This window comes from Nyctereutes procyonoides, unplaced genomic scaffold (genome assembly GCF_905146905.1).
Source record: "Nyctereutes procyonoides isolate TBG_1078 unplaced genomic scaffold, NYPRO_anot_genome, whole genome shotgun sequence".
In the NCBI taxonomy this organism is placed as follows: domain Eukaryota; kingdom Metazoa; phylum Chordata; class Mammalia; order Carnivora; family Canidae; genus Nyctereutes; species Nyctereutes procyonoides.
The window spans coordinates 48,830,482-48,849,139 of record NW_026575142.1 but is presented as its reverse complement, the minus strand read 5'-3'; the positions used below and the strand labels follow the sequence as shown (position 1 = coordinate 48,849,139).

The 18,658-nt window shown below is 36.9% G+C and overlaps 1 protein-coding gene across 4 annotated transcripts in view; it reads right to left on the bottom strand.

Annotated features, from left to right (window-relative positions):
* VPS8 (VPS8 subunit of CORVET complex) overlaps window positions 1-18,658 on the bottom strand; it is a 250,636-nt gene that overhangs the window by 142,944 nt on the left and 89,034 nt on the right. For all 4 annotated transcript variants that reach the window (XM_055307985.1, XM_055307986.1, XM_055307984.1 and 1 more), the window contains 3 exons: window positions 15,083-15,305; window positions 11,480-11,569; window positions 8,432-8,483 (listed from right to left, as the gene is read on the bottom strand). In XM_055307985.1, coding sequence (XP_055163960.1) covers window positions 8,432-8,483; window positions 11,480-11,569; window positions 15,083-15,305 — 365 coding nt within the window. The remainder of the gene's footprint in view (window positions 1-8,431; window positions 8,484-11,479; window positions 11,570-15,082; window positions 15,306-18,658) is intronic.

The following is an 18,658-nucleotide window of genomic DNA, read 5'->3' as shown; positions in this document are numbered from 1 at the left end:
CCTGGGTGGCGCAGCGGTTTGGCGCCTGCCTTTGGCCCGGGGCGCGATCCTGGAGACCCGGGATCGAGTCCCACGTCAGGCTCCCGGTGCATGGAGCCTGCTTCTCCCTCTGCCTGTGTCTCTGCCTCTCTCTCTCTCTGTGACTATCATAATAAATAAATAAATAAATAAATAAATAAATAAATAAATAAATAAATAAATAAATAAATACAAATTTGAGATTTCTCCTTTGTCTCATATTTTACTTAGAATGATCATTTCCCTCACAGCCCAGTTCTCTGCAGACCAGCTTAGCAAGGGGCACTAACAGCCATCCATTTATGCCCCCACCCCCACCCCCGAGTCCAGTTATTATTGTATTTTTTTTGCAAAGAGATGAAACTCCTCCGCTCTGGCCCCTATGTCTAGTGAACACACCAGCGGAGGGCAAGAACCGAGTTTATTCCCTGTCCTTGTCTCCTCTGTGAATTGAATTTCAGAAACTTTTTTATACATGCAACACAAAGCTTCCAGATCCATAAAATATCCCATTGATGAGGCAGAAAAAGGGGTTTTGTTTTGTTTTGTGTTTTTCTTTTTTTGGAAACTGCACTTAAATTCTGCTATAGCATAGGAGCCCAGGACATGTATCCTCATTTGCCTGCCTGATTCTATGGTGGTGTCACTTTTATGTTGTGTTCTTGGCGCTGGAACTGCTATCCTTTACAGTTCTGTTTCCCAAGCTCTGTTCAAGTTAAACTCATGTAAACTCTGGCTGGGAATAGCACCCATGTGCTGCATAAGTTTCTATTTGGATACCAATCCACAGGCCTCAGGAAATCGTCTGCCATGTATCAATAATAATTAGTGGCAATGATGTCATTCTGAAAAGCTACAATACTTATACAGTAAATTTTACAATTCTTTGGGGAAAAAATTATAAGAAAAATAAAATTTTTTGTTTTACCTTCACTTACTAATTTCTATGATGTTCTTTCTTAGATCTGAATTATTTTTTAAGATTTATTTATTCATGAGAGACAGAGAGAGAGAGAGAGAGAGAGAGAGAGAGAGAGAGAGAGAGAGACAGGCAGAGGGGAGAAGCAGGCTCCATGCAGGGAGCCTGACGTGGGACTCAATCCTGGGTCCCCAGGATCACACCCTGGGCTGAAGGTGGCACTAAACCACTGAGCCACTGGGGCTGCCCTGGATCTGAATTTCTTACCTATATTATTTTCTTTCTCTCTAAAGAACTTTTTTTTTTTTTTTTTAACATTTCTTGCAAGACAGGTTTATTGGCAACAAATTTCCTGCATGCTGGTGTCTAATAAAGCCTATTTTTCCTTCACTTTCAAAGGATAATCTTACAGGGTACAAAATTATATGTTGATGGGGTTTTTTTTTTTCTCTAAACACTTTAAATATTTGTTCCCAACACTTTAAATATTTACTTTACTCTCTTCTTTCTTGCATGGTTTCTAAGAAGTTGAATGTAATTCTCATTTTTGCTCCTTGACAGGTAAGGCTCTTTTTCCCTCTGCCCTCTTTCAGAATCTTTGTCTTTTCTGCAGTTTAAGGCAGCCCAGGTGGCTCAGCAGTTTAGTGCCTCCTTCAGCCTGGGGCCTGATCCTGGGGACCCGAGATAGAGTCCCAAGTCAGGCTCCCTGCATGGAGCCTGGTTCTCCCTCTGCCTGTATCTCTACCTCTCTCTCTCTCTCTCTCTCTCTCTCTCTCTCTCTCTCATGAATAAATAAATAAAATCTTAAAAAGAAAAAGAATCTTTTCTGCATTTAAGGTGTGGGTTTTTTGTGAGTTTTGTTTTTGGTTTTTGCCGTTTATCCTGCTTTGTGTTCTCCGAACTTCCTGGCTTGTGGTCTGGTGTCTGACATTAATTTGGGAAAATCCTCAGTTATTATTGCTTCAAATACTGCCTTTGTTTCTTCCTTTTCCCTCTGATATTCCCATTATGTGTATGTTACACCTTTTGTAGTTGTTCCACAGTTTCCACAGAACACTTAGATGTTCTGTTCTGCCTTTTTTCAGTCTTTCTCTTGGCTTTTCATTTTTGAACTTTGTTATGTCCTCAAGCTGAGAAGTTCTTTCCTCAGCTATGTCCAGTCTATTAATGACCCACACCATCAAACGTATTCTTCATTTCTGTGAGCTTTATGGCATTTTAATGTTACTTAGTCCTATCTTCCTTTCCCCAACTTTACTATAGCTCTGAAAACCAACAGCCTGGTACAAAGCAGCAAACTAGTGACCACCTGAGGGGACAAAATAGGCTTGGAGCTCCCCCAAAGCTTCATCCCCAGAGAAGCACAACTATGTGACCTATTTGGCAGCTCACTTAAAAGCTCCACTCTCAAGGTTTGTCTTTTTTTGTCCCAACTCAGAGCTTACTCAGTGCAAATACCACTACCAACACTCCCATCCCCATCACCCGGGTATCTCTCAAAAACAATCAGTGCAACTGTTTAATTTTACTGGTGCCAGAGGTTGTACTAAAAGAATGAAATAACAAACTCAACAAAAAACTTAAAAGGAGAAACTGGAGAATGGGAGTCTTCAGGGGGCTTTCAAAAGTTCCAACCTATTTCCACAACTCTAGAAAGACATGTGCACATACAGGGTTGTGACATATCAAGGAAAGACCTGGAAAAGCCCTAATCTACTCATGGCTGACTCTGAGGCTCTGCATACGCAGGAAGTAAAGGTTAAGGCAGAATTATAAGCTGCATCCTGAAGCAACGAAAGTTCCAAAATAAGATGAAGCAAACTTGAAGACTTAAAGTAAGACAAAAACAATTCAACAGTAATACTTGGGGACTTCACTAATCTACTTTCCATAATGGATAGATCAATTAGCAGAAGATGAATAGTAAATAGAAACCTTAAACAAAATTATAAGCCAACTAGACCTAACAGACATCTATAGAATATTCCACTCAATAACAAAACATATTCAACACATTATTTTCAAGTGCATATGGAACATTCTCCAGAACAGATCCTACATTAGGCTATAAAGTAAGTCTTGGGGAGCCTGGATGGTTTACTTAAGCATCCAACTCTTGATTTCAGCTCAGGTCTTGATCTCAGTCATCAGATCAAGCCCCACATCCAGCTCTGTGCTCAGCACTGAATCTGCTTGAGATTCTCTCTCTCTCCCTCTGCCCCTACCCCAGCTCCCTCTCTCTCCCTCCCTCTCAAAATAATAAATAAATTAAGTCAGTCAGTCAGTCTCAATGAATTTAAAACAATAGAAATCATACAAAGTATGTTCTGTGGGCACAATGAAATAAGATGAGAAATCAGTATCAGAAGGAAATGTGAGAAAATCACAGACATGCTGAAATTAACATCCTTAAAAAAAAATCACAAGGAAAATTAACAATTACTTTGAGATGAATGAAAATAATGATACAACATACCAAAATTTATGGAATGCAACTAATACATTACTAAGAAGAATATTTACAGATAAAACACACCTATTTTAAAAAGAAAGATTTCAAATCAATAACCTAAAATTCTACTTCAAAAAGCTAAAACAAAGGATCCCTGGGTGGCGCAGCGGTTTGGCGCCTGCCTTTGGCCCAGGGCGCGATCCTGGAGACCCGGGATCGAATCCCACGTCGAGCTCCCGGTGCATGGAGCCTGCTTCTCCCTCTGCCTGTGTCTCTGCCTCTCTCTCTCTATCTGTGTGTGACTATCATAAATAAAAAAAATTTTAAAAAAAGGATATGGAAGTTTCTTTAAAAAAAAAACAAAAAACAAAAAAAAACAAAAAGCTAAAACAAGGGATCCCTGGGTGGCGCAGCAGTTTAGCGCCTGCCTTTGGCCCAGGGCGCGATCCTGGAGACGCAGGATCAAATCCCACGTCAGGCTCCCGGGGCATGGAGCCTGCTTCTCCCTCTGTGTCTCTGCCTCTCTCTCTCTCTCTGTGACTATCATAAATAAATAAAAATTAAAAAAATATATTCCAAAAAGCTAAAACAAAAAAAAAAGGAAAGGGCAAATCAAACCCAATTAGTAAGATGAAGGAAGTAAATATTAAAGATTAATGCTAAAATAAATGAAAGGTGAAAGGGAAATAAAAAATATCAGTAAAATCAAAATTGGTTCTCTGGAGACCAACAAAATTGACAAACCTTTAGCTTGACAGACCAAGAAGAGAGAAGGCTCAAATTACTCAAATCAGTAATAAAAGAAGAGATATCACTACTGACCTTATAAAAATAAAAGGAATTACAAAAGAATACCTTAAGCACTATATGCCAACAAATTAGATAACACAGATGAAATGGATAAATTCCTAGAAACACACAAACTACAAACACTGACTCAAAATGAAATAGATAATCTGAACAGACTACAACAAGCAAAAAGACTGAACTTAAAACTTCCAACCAAGAATATCCCAGGCTCACATGTCTTCACTAATGAATTCTACCAAACATTTTTTTTTGAAGATTTATTTATTTTAGAGAGTGCATGAAAGAGGGGTAGGGAGCAGAGGGAGAGAGAAACACAAGCAGACTCCATGCTGAGCAAGGAGGCTCACCAGGGTTCAATCCCATTACACTAAGATCACAACCTGAGCTGAAACCAAGAGTCAGACACTTAACCAACTGTGCAACCCAGGCACCCCTTTTTTTAAAAGATTTATTTTTAGAGAGAGAGAGAGCATGAGTGGGGTGAGGGGCTGAGAGAAAGGGAGAAGAGAGAGAATTTCCAGTAGACCTGGGGCTCCATCCTGTAACTCTGAGATTACGACCTGAACCAAAACTCAGAGTTAGATGCCCAACTGACTGAGCCACCCAGACACTCCTGAATTCTACCAAACATTTAAGAATACCAATCCCTCATAAGCTCTTCCAAAGACCACAAGAGAGAACACTTCCCAACCCATTCCATGATGCAAGTATACCAAGATATCAAATATACTTGATACCAGGAAAAAGACATAAAAAGAATATAAAACTAAAGAATATCCTTTATAAATACAGACACAAAAATCCTCAAAAACAAAAAAAATAGCAAACTGAATCCAGCAGCACCTATAAAAGATGAATACACCAAGACCAAGGGGAATTTATCCCAACAATGTAAGATTGGCTTAACATATAAAAATCAACCAAATCTTATAGATCATGTAAAGGACAAACCCCACAAGATTATCTTAATATATGCAGAAAAAAACATTTGATAAAATCTAATTCTTTCATATTAAAAACACTCAACAACTAGGAATAGAAGGAAACTTCTTCAAACTGATAAGTTTGAAAAACCCAGTTTACATCATATTTAATAAAGATCATAAACATAAAGATTGAATGTTTTCCCCCTTAGATCAGGAAAAACATAAGGATGACCACTCTTGTCATTCCATTCAACATTGTACTGGAGGTTCTAGCCAGGCCAATTGAAGGGGGAAAAAAAGAAATAGAAGGCATTTAAATTAGGAGGAAGAAATAAAACTATCTCTATTTACACATAACATGATCTTACATATACAGAAAATTCTACAGAATACATTTAAAAAATCAGAATAAATGAATTCAGCAAAGATGTAGGATACAAGATCAATATACAAAATCAATTTCATTTCCATACATTCAAAAAGAACATTCCAAAAGTAGAAATTAAAAAAAAACAATTCCATTTATAGTAGCACCAAAATTAGTAAAATAGGAATAGATTTAACAAAAGAGGTATATGATTTATAAATGAAAAACTGCAAAGCATTTTGAAAGAAATTAAATAATACCTAAATAAATGTGGAGTTTGTCCTATGTTCATGGATTGGAAGACTTAATGATGTTAAGACATCAATAATCCCCAAACTGATCTATAGATTCAAAGCATCCTTATAAAAATCTCAGTAGCCTTTTTGCAGAAATTGGGGAAACCAAACTGACTTTAAAAGACCAAAATAAATGGAGAAACATATTATATTCATACATTAGAAGACTAAACACTGTTACGGTAGCAATCTCTCCCAAATTAATCTACAGTCAATGCACTTTCACACAAAATTCTAATGTTTTTTAAAAGAAACCAATGAGTTGACTTTAATGTTTATATGTAAAGACAAAGGACCTAGATTAGTCACAATTTTGAGAAAGAAAAAGTTGGAAGATTTAAGTATCTGATTTCAAGACTTAGTATAAAGCTACAATAGTCAAGACAGTATATCACTGGTGCAAGTACACACATATTGATCAATGGAACGTTAACAAAGAGCACAGAAAGAAACTCATATGCTCAATTTATTTTTGACAAAAATCAATTTTTGTAAGTATTTTTAACAAAAAAAAGTGTCAGGGTAATTCAATGGAAACAAGGTATCTTTTCAAAAAATGGTAAAGGAACTGATAGCTTAATGAGGAAAAAAAAAATCCTTAACTTTACCTTGCATCACATAGGCAAATTAACTCAAAATGGATTACACACCTAAATATAAGTGCTAGGACATTAAATTTACAGAAAAAAATATGTAGGAGGAAAGCTTTATGACATTGAATCGGACAAAAATTTCTTAAACACCAAATCTAAAACTACAAAAGAAAAAAATGAATAAAATGAACTTAATGAAGATTAAAGGGATCCCTGGGTGGCGCAGCGGTTTGGCGCCTGCCTTTGGCCCAGGGCGCGATCCTGGAGACCCGGGATCGAATCCCACCATCGGGCTCCCAGTGCATGGAGCCTGCTTCTCCCTCTGCCTGTGTCTCTGCCTCTCTCTTTCTCTCTCTTTCTGTGTGACTATCATAAATAAATAAATTTAAAAAAAATTAAAAAAAAATGAAGATTAAAAACTGTTGTTCTATGAAAAACATGGATAAGAAAACAAAAAGCTAAGCAACAGACTCACAGAAAAGTCTACAAAACATATCTTGAGAAAAGGCTTGTACCCAGACTAATAAAGAATTCACCGGCTCTGGTGGGGATTCATTCACTTGGAACTTTTACAACCCACGAATATGAAGTCCAGGATGCCTCTTCCCTAACCTCAAAAAAGTGCTAAAGATTTAATCGATTAGGGTAGTCCCGGTGGTGCAGCTGTTTAGCACCGCCTGCAGCCCGGGGCATGATCCTGGAGACCCGGGATTGAGTCCCACATTGGGCTCCCTGCATGGAGCCTGCTTCTCCCTCTGCCTGTTGTCTCTGCCTCTCTCTAGCTCTGTGTCTCTCATGAATAAATACAAAATAAAATCTTAAAAAAAAAAAGATTTAATCGATTAAAAAAATACACGTGTTTGGGGTGTGTGTGTGTGTGTGTATGGGCAAGAGCACATGAAAAGATGTTCAACATCACTGACCATTGTAAAAATAAAAACTAAAATCACAATGAGATACCATTATACACCCACTAAAATGGTTGAAATATTTCAAAGATTTATAGTCCAACAGTACCAAGTGCTTGCAAGGATATGGAGCAACTAGAATTTTCATATATTGCTGATAAAAATGCAAAATGTTACCTCATTTTGAAAAACCAAGTATCAATACCTTAGAAGGCAGAACATATTTACCATATAATCTATCCATTGATAAAGGCAATATAAAGGATACCTGTCGTAATAAAACTGTTTTGAATCTTGACTTTATCCATGTGAATATCCAATTGTGATATTGTGCTGTAGTTTTGTGAGATGTTATCATTGGGGGAAACTAGGTAAAGAATATACCCGATCTCATATGTCATTTCTTACAACTGCATGTGACTCTATAATTTCCTCCTAAGCAAACGTTTAATAGAAACAAAACTTGTGGGACACCTGAGTGGCTCAGGAGTTGAGCATCTGTCTTTTGCTCAGGGGTTGATTCTGGATTCCCGGGATAGAGTCCCGCATCGGGCTCCTTGCAAGGAACCTGCTTCTCTTCCCTCCACTTGTGTCTCTGCCTCTCTTTCTGTGTCTCTCATGAATAAATAAATAAAATCTTAAAAAAAAAAAAAAAACTTGTTCACAAATGTTGCAGCAGCATTACTTAGAATAGCTCCAAATTGGAAGCAACTCAAATGTTCATCTGGTGAATAAACAATTGACAGTACATTCAACCTAAGAAATACCCCTCAGAAGTAAAAGGGAACAAAATATTAGATTATGCAACAACATGGACGCATCTCAAAAGCATTACGCTAGTGAAAGAAATAAAACACCAAAGATTACCTATGTATAAGTCCATTTACATGACATATAGAGATGGAAAGTAGCGGATTGCCTGGTTGTCAGCCTGGAGGGGGAAGCTCAAGTACAAAGGGTCAGGGACAAACTTTAGTGTGAAGCAACTTTAGCTCCTTTTTAGTTTGATTATAGTGGTGGTTATATGATTATATACAATTATCAAAATTCACACTCCACAAATAAAATTGGTTAATTTTATGAAATTTAAATATCTCAAAATACAAAAAGGAGGAAAAAATTAAGACTTAGAAAATTAATACCTGTTAGTGTCCTTCCTGCATTCAGAGGAGGAGCAATGACTCTGAAAAGTTTCTGCATTAAATTAAAAAGAAAACAATCACCATCATTTTTAAGAAGGAATTATATTTTCAAAAACAATCAAGAATCTTATGCTATTAATCACCTTTCCCTGACTAAGGTATTTGCTACTGAGATTAAATATAAAAACTTATAATGTAAAACAAAAAACAAACTTTTAATGTGGCCATGAACTATTATCAAAGGATCACTGGGAATTGCCATATTCCTCAAAGAAACTATTTAATAAATACCAGTTAGATGAAGGTCTTTGTTGAGATTATAATTTCTGATATAAAATAAACTTAGGTTGTTCAAAATGCTTCGTGTTTAAAAAAAAAAAAAAGTAACAAAGTGAAGGGATTAATAGCCAACCAAAGATTACTTTAAACTGAAAACATCTGAACAACACTAGACACAAAAGGAAACATGTAAATTTAAGCACAGCCTCTGAAAGCACAAGAAGATTCATGACAAAAAACTACATGGGGCTTCCTCAGAGGGAGTTACCTGTTTGGGAGAGGACATACCCTTAGCACTGGGAAGGGCAAACTAAACTGTTCATTAGCATCAAAAAGCCCAAAAAAACTAATCCATCTTTTCTTTCCCAGGGAAGCCCTAAATCCCTCCCTCCTCACTACCCAACATTTTGTTAAACTAGTATATAAACCTTTAGTTCTGGCTGTCTCAATAAAGCACTCTTTACTATGTGCTCCTAGTACAGCAGTGAATAAACCTTTTCTCCTGTTATTCTGTCTTTTGTCAGTTAATTTGCAGTCCTCCCCCACCACTCTGGGCCTAAATTGCTAGAGGTAAAGTTGTCCCTCCCAAAACAAGGCTATACCTTTACCTTAGGAGGAGCCAAAGCTAGAACAAGGGAAAGATTTCAGAGACTGTGGAAGTCATCTCAAACGTGATGACACTGTCATTCTAGAAAACCTAGAAAATCTCAAAGGCAGGACACCTTTGATTTAGACCTCTTTAAGTATGAAAATAACTAAACTTTAAACTCTGACAAGTGATTTCCTTGTGGGCAGAAAATTATACAAGAGGAATCACAGAGTACACCTAACCTCCCACTGCTAAACTCTCCAAATGACTATTTAATAACAAATACCAAGCTCTTTTTGAAAACCATTAAACTTGAAAACTTAACACAAAACAAGTCAACCTTAATAGCCCAGCAGTCCATCTGAGATGTATATATAGGTATAAATGCAAACCAGACTTTGAGGAATGAAACACACACACAAAACTAAAACTTAAAAAGCAGTAATAACAAAAACCCAGCAATCATTTTTATCACCTTAGAATGTACTGAATCAGAATCTGTTTCTAAGGATAATTTTGAGACAAACTAGAAATTGTAGAGGCTGCTTTTAGGCTTGAGCAATGGAAACCTGATCGAGGTAAGAGGCCCCACAGCTACTACAGAGCTGAATGCAAACAGGCAATGCAAACAGGCTCGTTAAGCTGGTCACCTCACTTACAGCCACAGTCCCTAACTGACCAATTACAGTCACAATCACTAACATTACCAAAAAAGAGAAAATTTCATATTCTCCATACCCCCTCACTCTACCCTAAAACTGTGGCCCCTTACCACCACCTCGTCAGTCTCTCCTTGCAGTCCTGCCCACCATTCCCTTGCAGTGTATTAATAAAATTTTAACCCTTTTGCTCTGCCTTGGTTGAAGTCTTTCACCACCAGCACTACCAGCCCCCATCCAAGCAGAGCTCGTCACATTTGGTGGATCCTCCATCTGATCAGGAGACCCCCACAATTGGGATACTTCACATTTGCTGGTCCATATGGGGACCCTCTCAGGGCACTCCCCAGATTCTCTGGGAATTTCTTGGGACTTTTCTCTCAGTGGACCAACAGATGGGGGCATCCCACAGAAATTGCATTAATTCTACCTAACTGTGGTTTAGTAGTGAGACAAAACTTTTTTGCGTGCAGGGAAGGCCTGTACCTCTTCCCAGGAAAGTACTAGACTTTGGTAGGGAAGCAGCTGAGAAGTGCTCAAGTGTACAGAATACTCACTCACTAGACACACAATCAGGGTCAAAACCAGAGGAAGAGGGCTGTGGCACTCATTCTGGAAACTGACCAAGAAAAAAGAAGTACAACCAAAACTGGTGGAGTTTTGAATTAGAGTGGTAACTCACCTACCAAGTGTGTTTAAGGAAGGCTAAAATTTCACAAGAAACCTGCTGACTTAATAATACTGAAGCTAGTTTTGGATGGCCATTAAATATGCAAAAAAGAAAAAAAAAGTTGCTTGGATGCCTTCTGCATCATTCTTCTAATGATGCTTCTCATTAGAGTCAGGTAATTAGTCACTAAAACAATGGGCTGACAGGGTATTACACTTATACACAATCCATGATTTACAATTCTGCCCTCAATTTAAGGCAAATAACAAGATGGATATATGGCATTTGGTTCCTTTTAAAATAAGCCCAAATCCTTTTTAGTGGTAGGGAGAGTGTAAAAAGAATAAATTATAATGCATGCTGTAAATGCTAACAGGGAAAAGCAACCAATCAGCAATTAACAAATAATATCTCCCATCGTTATCAGGACCCTCCCCCAGCACAATGTATCTAACAAGAGTACACAGTACTCAATAGTACATTTACTACACGTAATAAGTATATAAATAAATTTCTTATACCTTGGAAAACCTACTATAATATCAAAAATCTTAAATTTAAAATAAAAAACAAACAAACGCTAATAGGGAAGCATTACTTTTAATTTTATCTATTTGTTCCTTGGGATTTAAACACCTACTTATGCAGATAAAAAAGCAAGCAATGGCATAAGGTATGAAATTAAATTAAAGGCTACCTAAGTTCCAAATTAACTAAAATGCAAGTCTAATAATAAATCTACAAGAAATTAAACAACTGGATGAAAACAAACAATTCAAAGCAAATGGAGAATAGGAAAAAGCCATTAATAGACAATATTAAATATGTGTCCAAGTTAGGATGTATCTTACCTCCATTGGACTAATAAATTCATTCATGCCTCTGTTGTAGACATAGATCATGGCATCATACAGACGATTTTCCCAACACATGAGAACTACCTGTAAAAAGGAAGAGTTGCTTATTCCATACAATTCCATCTCACCAATTATTTTCCTTAGAGCTTTAATAGTGGAGAAGATCTTGAATATTTTTCCCTATTTTTTTCTTAGTGCTTCTCTGAAAAAAACTGAAGTACAGTTGACCTTTGAGCAATATGGAGGTTAGGGGGGCTGACCCCTCCCCACCTCTGCACAGTCAAAAATCTATATATAACTTTTGACTCCCCCAAAACTCAGCTACAAATACTAATAGCCTACGGTTGACCGGCAGTCTTGCTAATGACACCTATTTCATACGTTATATGTATTACAATCTGCATTCTTACTACAAAGAAGGACAGAGAAAAAAATATTAAGAAAACTGTAAGGAAGAGGAAATACATTTACAGTACTGTGCTGTATTAATTGAAAGAAGTCCACACATAAACAGACTTGTGTGGTTCAAAATCATGTTGTTCAAGGGTCAACAGTACTCAAACACAATGCCAGGGTAAGAGCTGTTGCAGGTTCGATACAAAAGTACAAGGCTATTACACTTTTAATTGTACAATAGCTACTTTTAAACATCCCAATATCTATTTTTTCTCTCTCCTCCCCCCTTCTATATTCATTTTACCCTTGGTCAATAGCTCTACAAATTACTTACTGAACATCTATATTTAGGCCCACTCCTAGAATAAGACAAACCCAGACTTAGTCTCTACCCTTACAGAACTACTGTTCATCTTGGACACTAATCAAAAAAAGGGAAGGACACAAAACAGTGTGAGCTACAATAGGGAGGATACTCAATTACACATTTAATTCATTTACAGATGTGCCATGTCATAAAGGAACCTGACTTGGTGTACAGAGTATACAGAAGATCACCCCTGAGTAAGCAATATTTAAGCGAGGGCCTAAAGAATTCACATATACGAGCCTAAAGCAGAGATGGAATCTAGAGACTATGCAGACTGAAGCAGTACAGATGAAGGTCTTAACGTAGAAGCCTGAAGTGTTTAAAGATGGAGAGAAACTGATTTGAGAAAATATTGAGAAGAGGAACAGTAATGACTTGCAGTGTAGACTACTCTATATTCTCCTATGAGAGCTATATTATACTACAGAGTGACAAGGAAAGAGGGCTGAAGTAGAAGAGCAGAGGGTGGTGGCAAAGGAGATTAAGGAGGAGCCAGAGAATTAAGAGGAAAAACAGAGATGAGATGTCATAGACTAAGACATGTTCTGGGCCCTCTTCTCTTCTCTCACTACCCTCTCTCAGCCAGTGCTGTGATCATACATCTCTCTATACTGATGACTAACACACTTAAACCTTCAATGGCAATGTCTCCTCTGACCAATATATCCAACCACTTACTTGATATCCACACTTGAATGTCTAGTAGCTATCTCAAAATAAAATGGCAAAACAGAACTCCTATTTTGTCTCTCAAACTTAGACCCAACCAGGCTTCTAATCTTCTTAGAGGAATCTCCATCCCCCTTTATCTCAAGCCAAAAAACTAAATGTCATCCTTAAATTTTCTCTTTCCCACACTTCCACATTTTTGCATCCAATTCATCAGCAAATCAATTCCACTGCCAAAATAATATCCAAAGTCAGGCCCTCTCTCTCCATCACACTGCGACCATCTCCAGTCAGGACCATCTCCTGGGCCACAGTGCCTAACTAATCTCCTTACTCCTTCTGTAGTTGGCTCCTACTTTCAATCTGTCATCCCTAAAGTAAACCAGAGTCATCTTCCTTAAAATGATTTCCCAGAGCACACAGAATAAAACGGAAAAATCTGTATCTTGCCCTGAAAAGACCACCTCTCTCTCAACCAAGCCCCCAGCCTGTTTGCCTTTTATCAGTAACTTTAACACCCAAGGCATTATTATTATATTGCATTTGCTGTTGCTTTTACCTGGAACAATCTTCGCCAAGATCTCTGCATTACTGATTCCTTCTTGTCACTGGGATCTCAGACTTACTGTTACGTCCTCAGCAAGATTTCCTACAGTTAAGGAGTCTAAGGTAGCTTCACATGCTCTTTCTACCATACTATCTGACTATTAACGTAACATTTATATTTTTATACTTTTAGTTTATCTGTTTACTGTCAAATTTTTTGGCTTAAAGGTAAGCCTCTGAGAAGATAAGCATTGTGCACTAGGGTCACTGAAGCATCCTCAGAGCCTGACAATCAATACTTCCTTGAATTAACAAACAAATGCTACTGACAGTAAAATGTGAAAAATACGACTTGATACAGTAGACATGGAAGGCATTACTGGCTTCACTGAAAATAAGGCTGAAGAGTTATTAGGATGTGGGGAAAAATGCAAGCACAATCTAGACAATGCTTTTAAGACATCCAGCTGTGACTGAGAAGAGTGACGTATGACAGTAACCTACAAGGAAGGCGGCTTCATATGAAGAGAAGAGAAACTGAAAAGAAGGTTTTTAAAATTATTTTAACATAAAAAAAGACTAGAGCATATTTACACAGTTGGGGAAAGCTAAAAATACTGGGAAGACAAGAGATGAGAAATTTCTCTTATACTGGTGGATAGGTAAATAAAACTAGATTGATAAACATGCTCTCAAATCACTGGAACTATAAAAGACTAAGCCAAATTATCCATACAACAGAAAGGCATATATAAAAGAGGTCATGACTTTACTTTGCAAACTCACAGCCATTCATAAAGAGATTCCAGGAAGAAAAAAATAACCATTTCTCCAAGCATTTCACTTCTATGTGATTTTGCACATTTTAAAAAACTACTTTTGGTCTAAGATCTTTTAAGTCACCAATATTCTAGCTCAACAGGACTTACTTATTAGCATCTTTGTACCTTTCCACCTTTGTAGGAGTAGCATGCTCATTACTAGGACTAATATAAAACTCAAGAGTTGAGAGTCAAATGTCTAAGCCCAAAGTACATACTGCTCCGCAATTAAAGATGAAAAATTTATTGTGGAGACCTCAGATATACGGGAGGTATATTTACAAACAATGGGCTGGCTAATCATGCAATAGATCCTGTAATTTGCTTCCTATACTATGTTCTCCATTACAAAACTCAATGCATAAAAGTTATCAACTCTAGGCATATAAAGTAGCTTTTTGAAAAATGGCATTATACTCTTAGAAGTTAAAATATTCTACTATTCATGTGAAAGGACACAGTTGAAATTTACTTGGAGGATGAAAACTGTACGAGTAAAGAATGATCAGTCAGTAAGCATCTATTGAGCAACTACCATATGTAAACTTTATGCTAAGTGCTGTGGGGGGATGTCAAAGAAATAGAAGAGGCGAGAAGTTCATAATCCAGTTTTCATTAAAGAACAGTTCTAAGAAATATATTGACAAGGATAAGTTTAAGAGACACCTTACCAAAAGTGCTCAGTAAATAAATGAAGTTGATGGAAGGCACAATGAGGCCCAACTGGTCAGGTAAGTATACTCAACAAAGGAATGATGTTTACTCTGTATATTAATAAATTTTCTATAAACTTACCTGCTGAATATCGAGGCTGGTGATATCCATATGTACAATGAGGGCTTCCACATTTTCCATCAACTTTTTATCTTGGAAATGAACAATCAAGTCTTTCATTACCTGGGGGGTCATCCCCACCAATTTATCACTTAAAATATATGGCTCAAGGCACTCCAAAAACACTCCTTTGGCCACTGAGTTCTCACTTAGTTTATCATACATCTGGCTAAATAAAAGATCCCTGTAATAGAAAGAAAAAACATACTTTTAGGAATATTCTGAGCATCCACTAAATTCAATCAGCTGCTACTTCTCTTTTTCCTATTTCAACTGTTTAAGAAAAACAGTAACAATACTTGCATAGAGCTTTACATTAGAAAAGCATTTTATATATAGTATCTTAACGAATTCTCCCAATACTTTTACAACCAAGAAAAGTTGAATAAGTTATTTGCAGAGAGTCACATAGCCAACGAGTGACAGAATCAGAATTTAAACTCAGCCTTCTGGGCAGCCCAGGTGGCTCAGCGGTTTAGTGCCACCTTCAGCTCAGGGTGTGATCCTGGAGACCCGGGATCAAGTCCCACATCAGGCTTCCTGCATGGAGCCTGTTTCTCCCTCTGCCTATGTCTCTGCCTCTCTCTCTCTCTCTCTCATGAATAAATAAATAAAATCTTTAAAATAAATAAGTAAATAAACTCAGCCTTCTAATCTAAATCCTATGTTGGGTCTATTATGGCACACTGCTTCTTTTTTTTTTTTTTTGAAACTCTGTTTTACTTGAAAATCTACGTTTTATTTTTTTTTTTATTTTTTTTTTTTATAAATTAATTTTTATTGGTGTTCAATTTACCAACATACAGAATAACACCCAGTGCTCATCCCGTCAAGTGGCACACTGCTTCTTAAAGACAATGGTGGTAATGTAGTGGGTAGTACAGTGAACATGATGAAGTAGAAAAAAATATAAAAGGGACTATTCCTAGGGACACCTAGCTGGCTCAGATAGTACAGCATTCGACTACTGATCTTGGGGTCATTGAGTTTGAGCCCCACATTCAGTGTCGAGATTACTTAAAAAAAAAAAAAAAAGGACTATTCCTAATTTATCCTCTCCTTTTTCTTCTTTTTTTTTTTCCTCTCCTCTTTCTTGAGATCTAAATACTCCCAGCTGATCTAGAGTCAATATATTTCTTTATCTAGTTCTTACCTCTTGCTTCCCAAAGGGTTTAGGTGGTGATTATTGATGAAGAAAGAAAATATTCACTATTTTTAAAAATATATCTGGAATCTATTTTACTGCAGAAATAATTTTTTAAATTAATCTAAATGCCACTTCACTCAATAATTATGTTTTATTTCACATTTCTGCAAATAGTCCATAAATAGTTATACTCATCATAGCTATAATTCCAAATTCTGCTTTCATGTAACGCCATGCAAGAAACATCATTCTAAGATACTACCTACTCTTTAAATTTACCATTTTGTTTAACTCACAATGTTTCAACATGCTGAAACATCAGAATTTACTGAAGTATTCCTGTAGTGTTGGGTGTATCACTTTCTTCCAGTATTTTACTGTCATGAGTGATGCCACAATGAACATCTACATATAGAGTCTTTCCCTGGTGGGGGGACTCAATTCCTTACTCATGGTGCTTTTAGAAATTTATCTTAAGTCAAAAAATATGAATAATTCTGTGGCATTTGAAATCTTACCAAGTCATCTTCAAAAAGTATCATAGCACCAATTTACATTGCCATCAGCAATGCAGAATTATACAGTTTCATCAAACAATTATGTTTGGTTTTTCTACTAGATAATTTAATAGGCATAAATCAGGGGCTTCTGGGTGGCTCAGTTAAGTGTCTGACTTTGGCTTAGGTCATTTCAGGGTCCTGGGATCAGGCTCCCTGCTCAGCGAGGAGCCTGCTTCTGCCTCTCCCTCAAAGCTTCCCCTGCTTGTGCTCTCTCATTCTCTCTGTCAAATAAATATTTTTTAAAGTATAAATTAAATAATATCGCTATTTTTAATTCTCTGAATGACTGGCAAAATGAAATGTTTTCCATGTTCCCATTCATACATTGTACTGCCTTGTTTAATGTAAAAACTGTGCTGGGGTGCCTGGGTGGCTCAGTCAGCTGAGTGTCCAACTCTTGAATTGGGCTCAGGTCATGGTCTCCTGGGTCATGAGATCTAGCCCCCATCCTCAAGGTTGGGACTCTGGGCTCAGCAGGAAGTCAGCTTGAAGTTTCTCTCCCTCTGCCTCTCCCCCAACTCCCCTGTATGCAATATCTCTCTCTCAAATAAATAAATAATTCTTAAAAAAAATAACTGTGCTAATTCTATTTACCATTAGGACTATTTATTTATTACTAAATGTGTTATCTCTTTTTATGTGTATCATGTCACTTGAGAAAAAGTGGTAGCTGGTTCATCTGCAGGTTTGGTCTTTCATGACTAGTTCCACAAAGAGGTCAAGGAAGATTCTGGAAGGAATAGGATGGGGTCTCTGCCTCATCTGAAGTCCTGGAAGGGGAGAGATCTAAGAGAACTGGCTACAAATGCAACAAAACCACATGCCATGTTTCAATAAACAGTATCTACAATATCCTGGGAGGGAAATTTATATCCATTAATTTTTTTTCTCATATCCACATATCTAATTTTTAGTTTTCCTCTCTGCTTCCTATTTTCCATGTTAGTTTCATTTTAATCAATAGTCCATCACATTTTTGTGATTATCAATTAGTAACCAAGTAAAAGAAACTAAGATTAATGAAACGTTACTGCAGCAAAGATAAAGAGTAACAAAGTAACTCTAATGAATATAAAGAAAATGCCCTATTTGCTAGCCCTTCCACTCTATAATGTGTTGTTAAAAACAATATGCTATGAAAGATGATCATATATTTTAGTTCAACACCAAAAGCCCTAGGGAGGAAAATTAAAGAGTGAAAAATTCAGTAAACAGCATAAAGGTAAGGGGTGGTGAAAAGGGAGGTGGGCGGGGGGTGGGGGTGACTGGGTGACAGGCACTGAGGGGGGCACTTGATGGGATGAGCACTGGGTGTTATGCTATATGTTGCCAAATTGAACTCCAATAAATAAATAAATAAATAAATACATACATACACATACACACACACACACACACACAGCATAAAAGGTGACAAGGCAGTCCTGTTTAAAAAAAAAAAAAAAAAACCAGCATGTAATGCTGGTAAGATTAATGGCAAAACTATATGCTTCTTTCTTAACCACTCAGAGCCTAAAAATAAAGAAGCAGGAAAAATAAAATTCAGCATCTCCTATTGGTATCCCTACTTTAAAAATAAAACAAAATTCAAAGACACGTTTTCATCATTTTGGAAGAATATTTATTAGAACATCAAAGAAGAAGGAAGAAAGAAAAGTACATACCAAAAAAAAAAAAGTGTTTAGCTCCTATGTTTCTTTTTATATTTAGGAATTATACTCCAGGGTGCTGACTTTGTTTCCTGGAATTCCTAACTTTAAAACTGCTGTTTATCACTTCAAACTTAGCCACCCCGCAGCCAGTATAACATAAAATCTATCCTGAGTAACA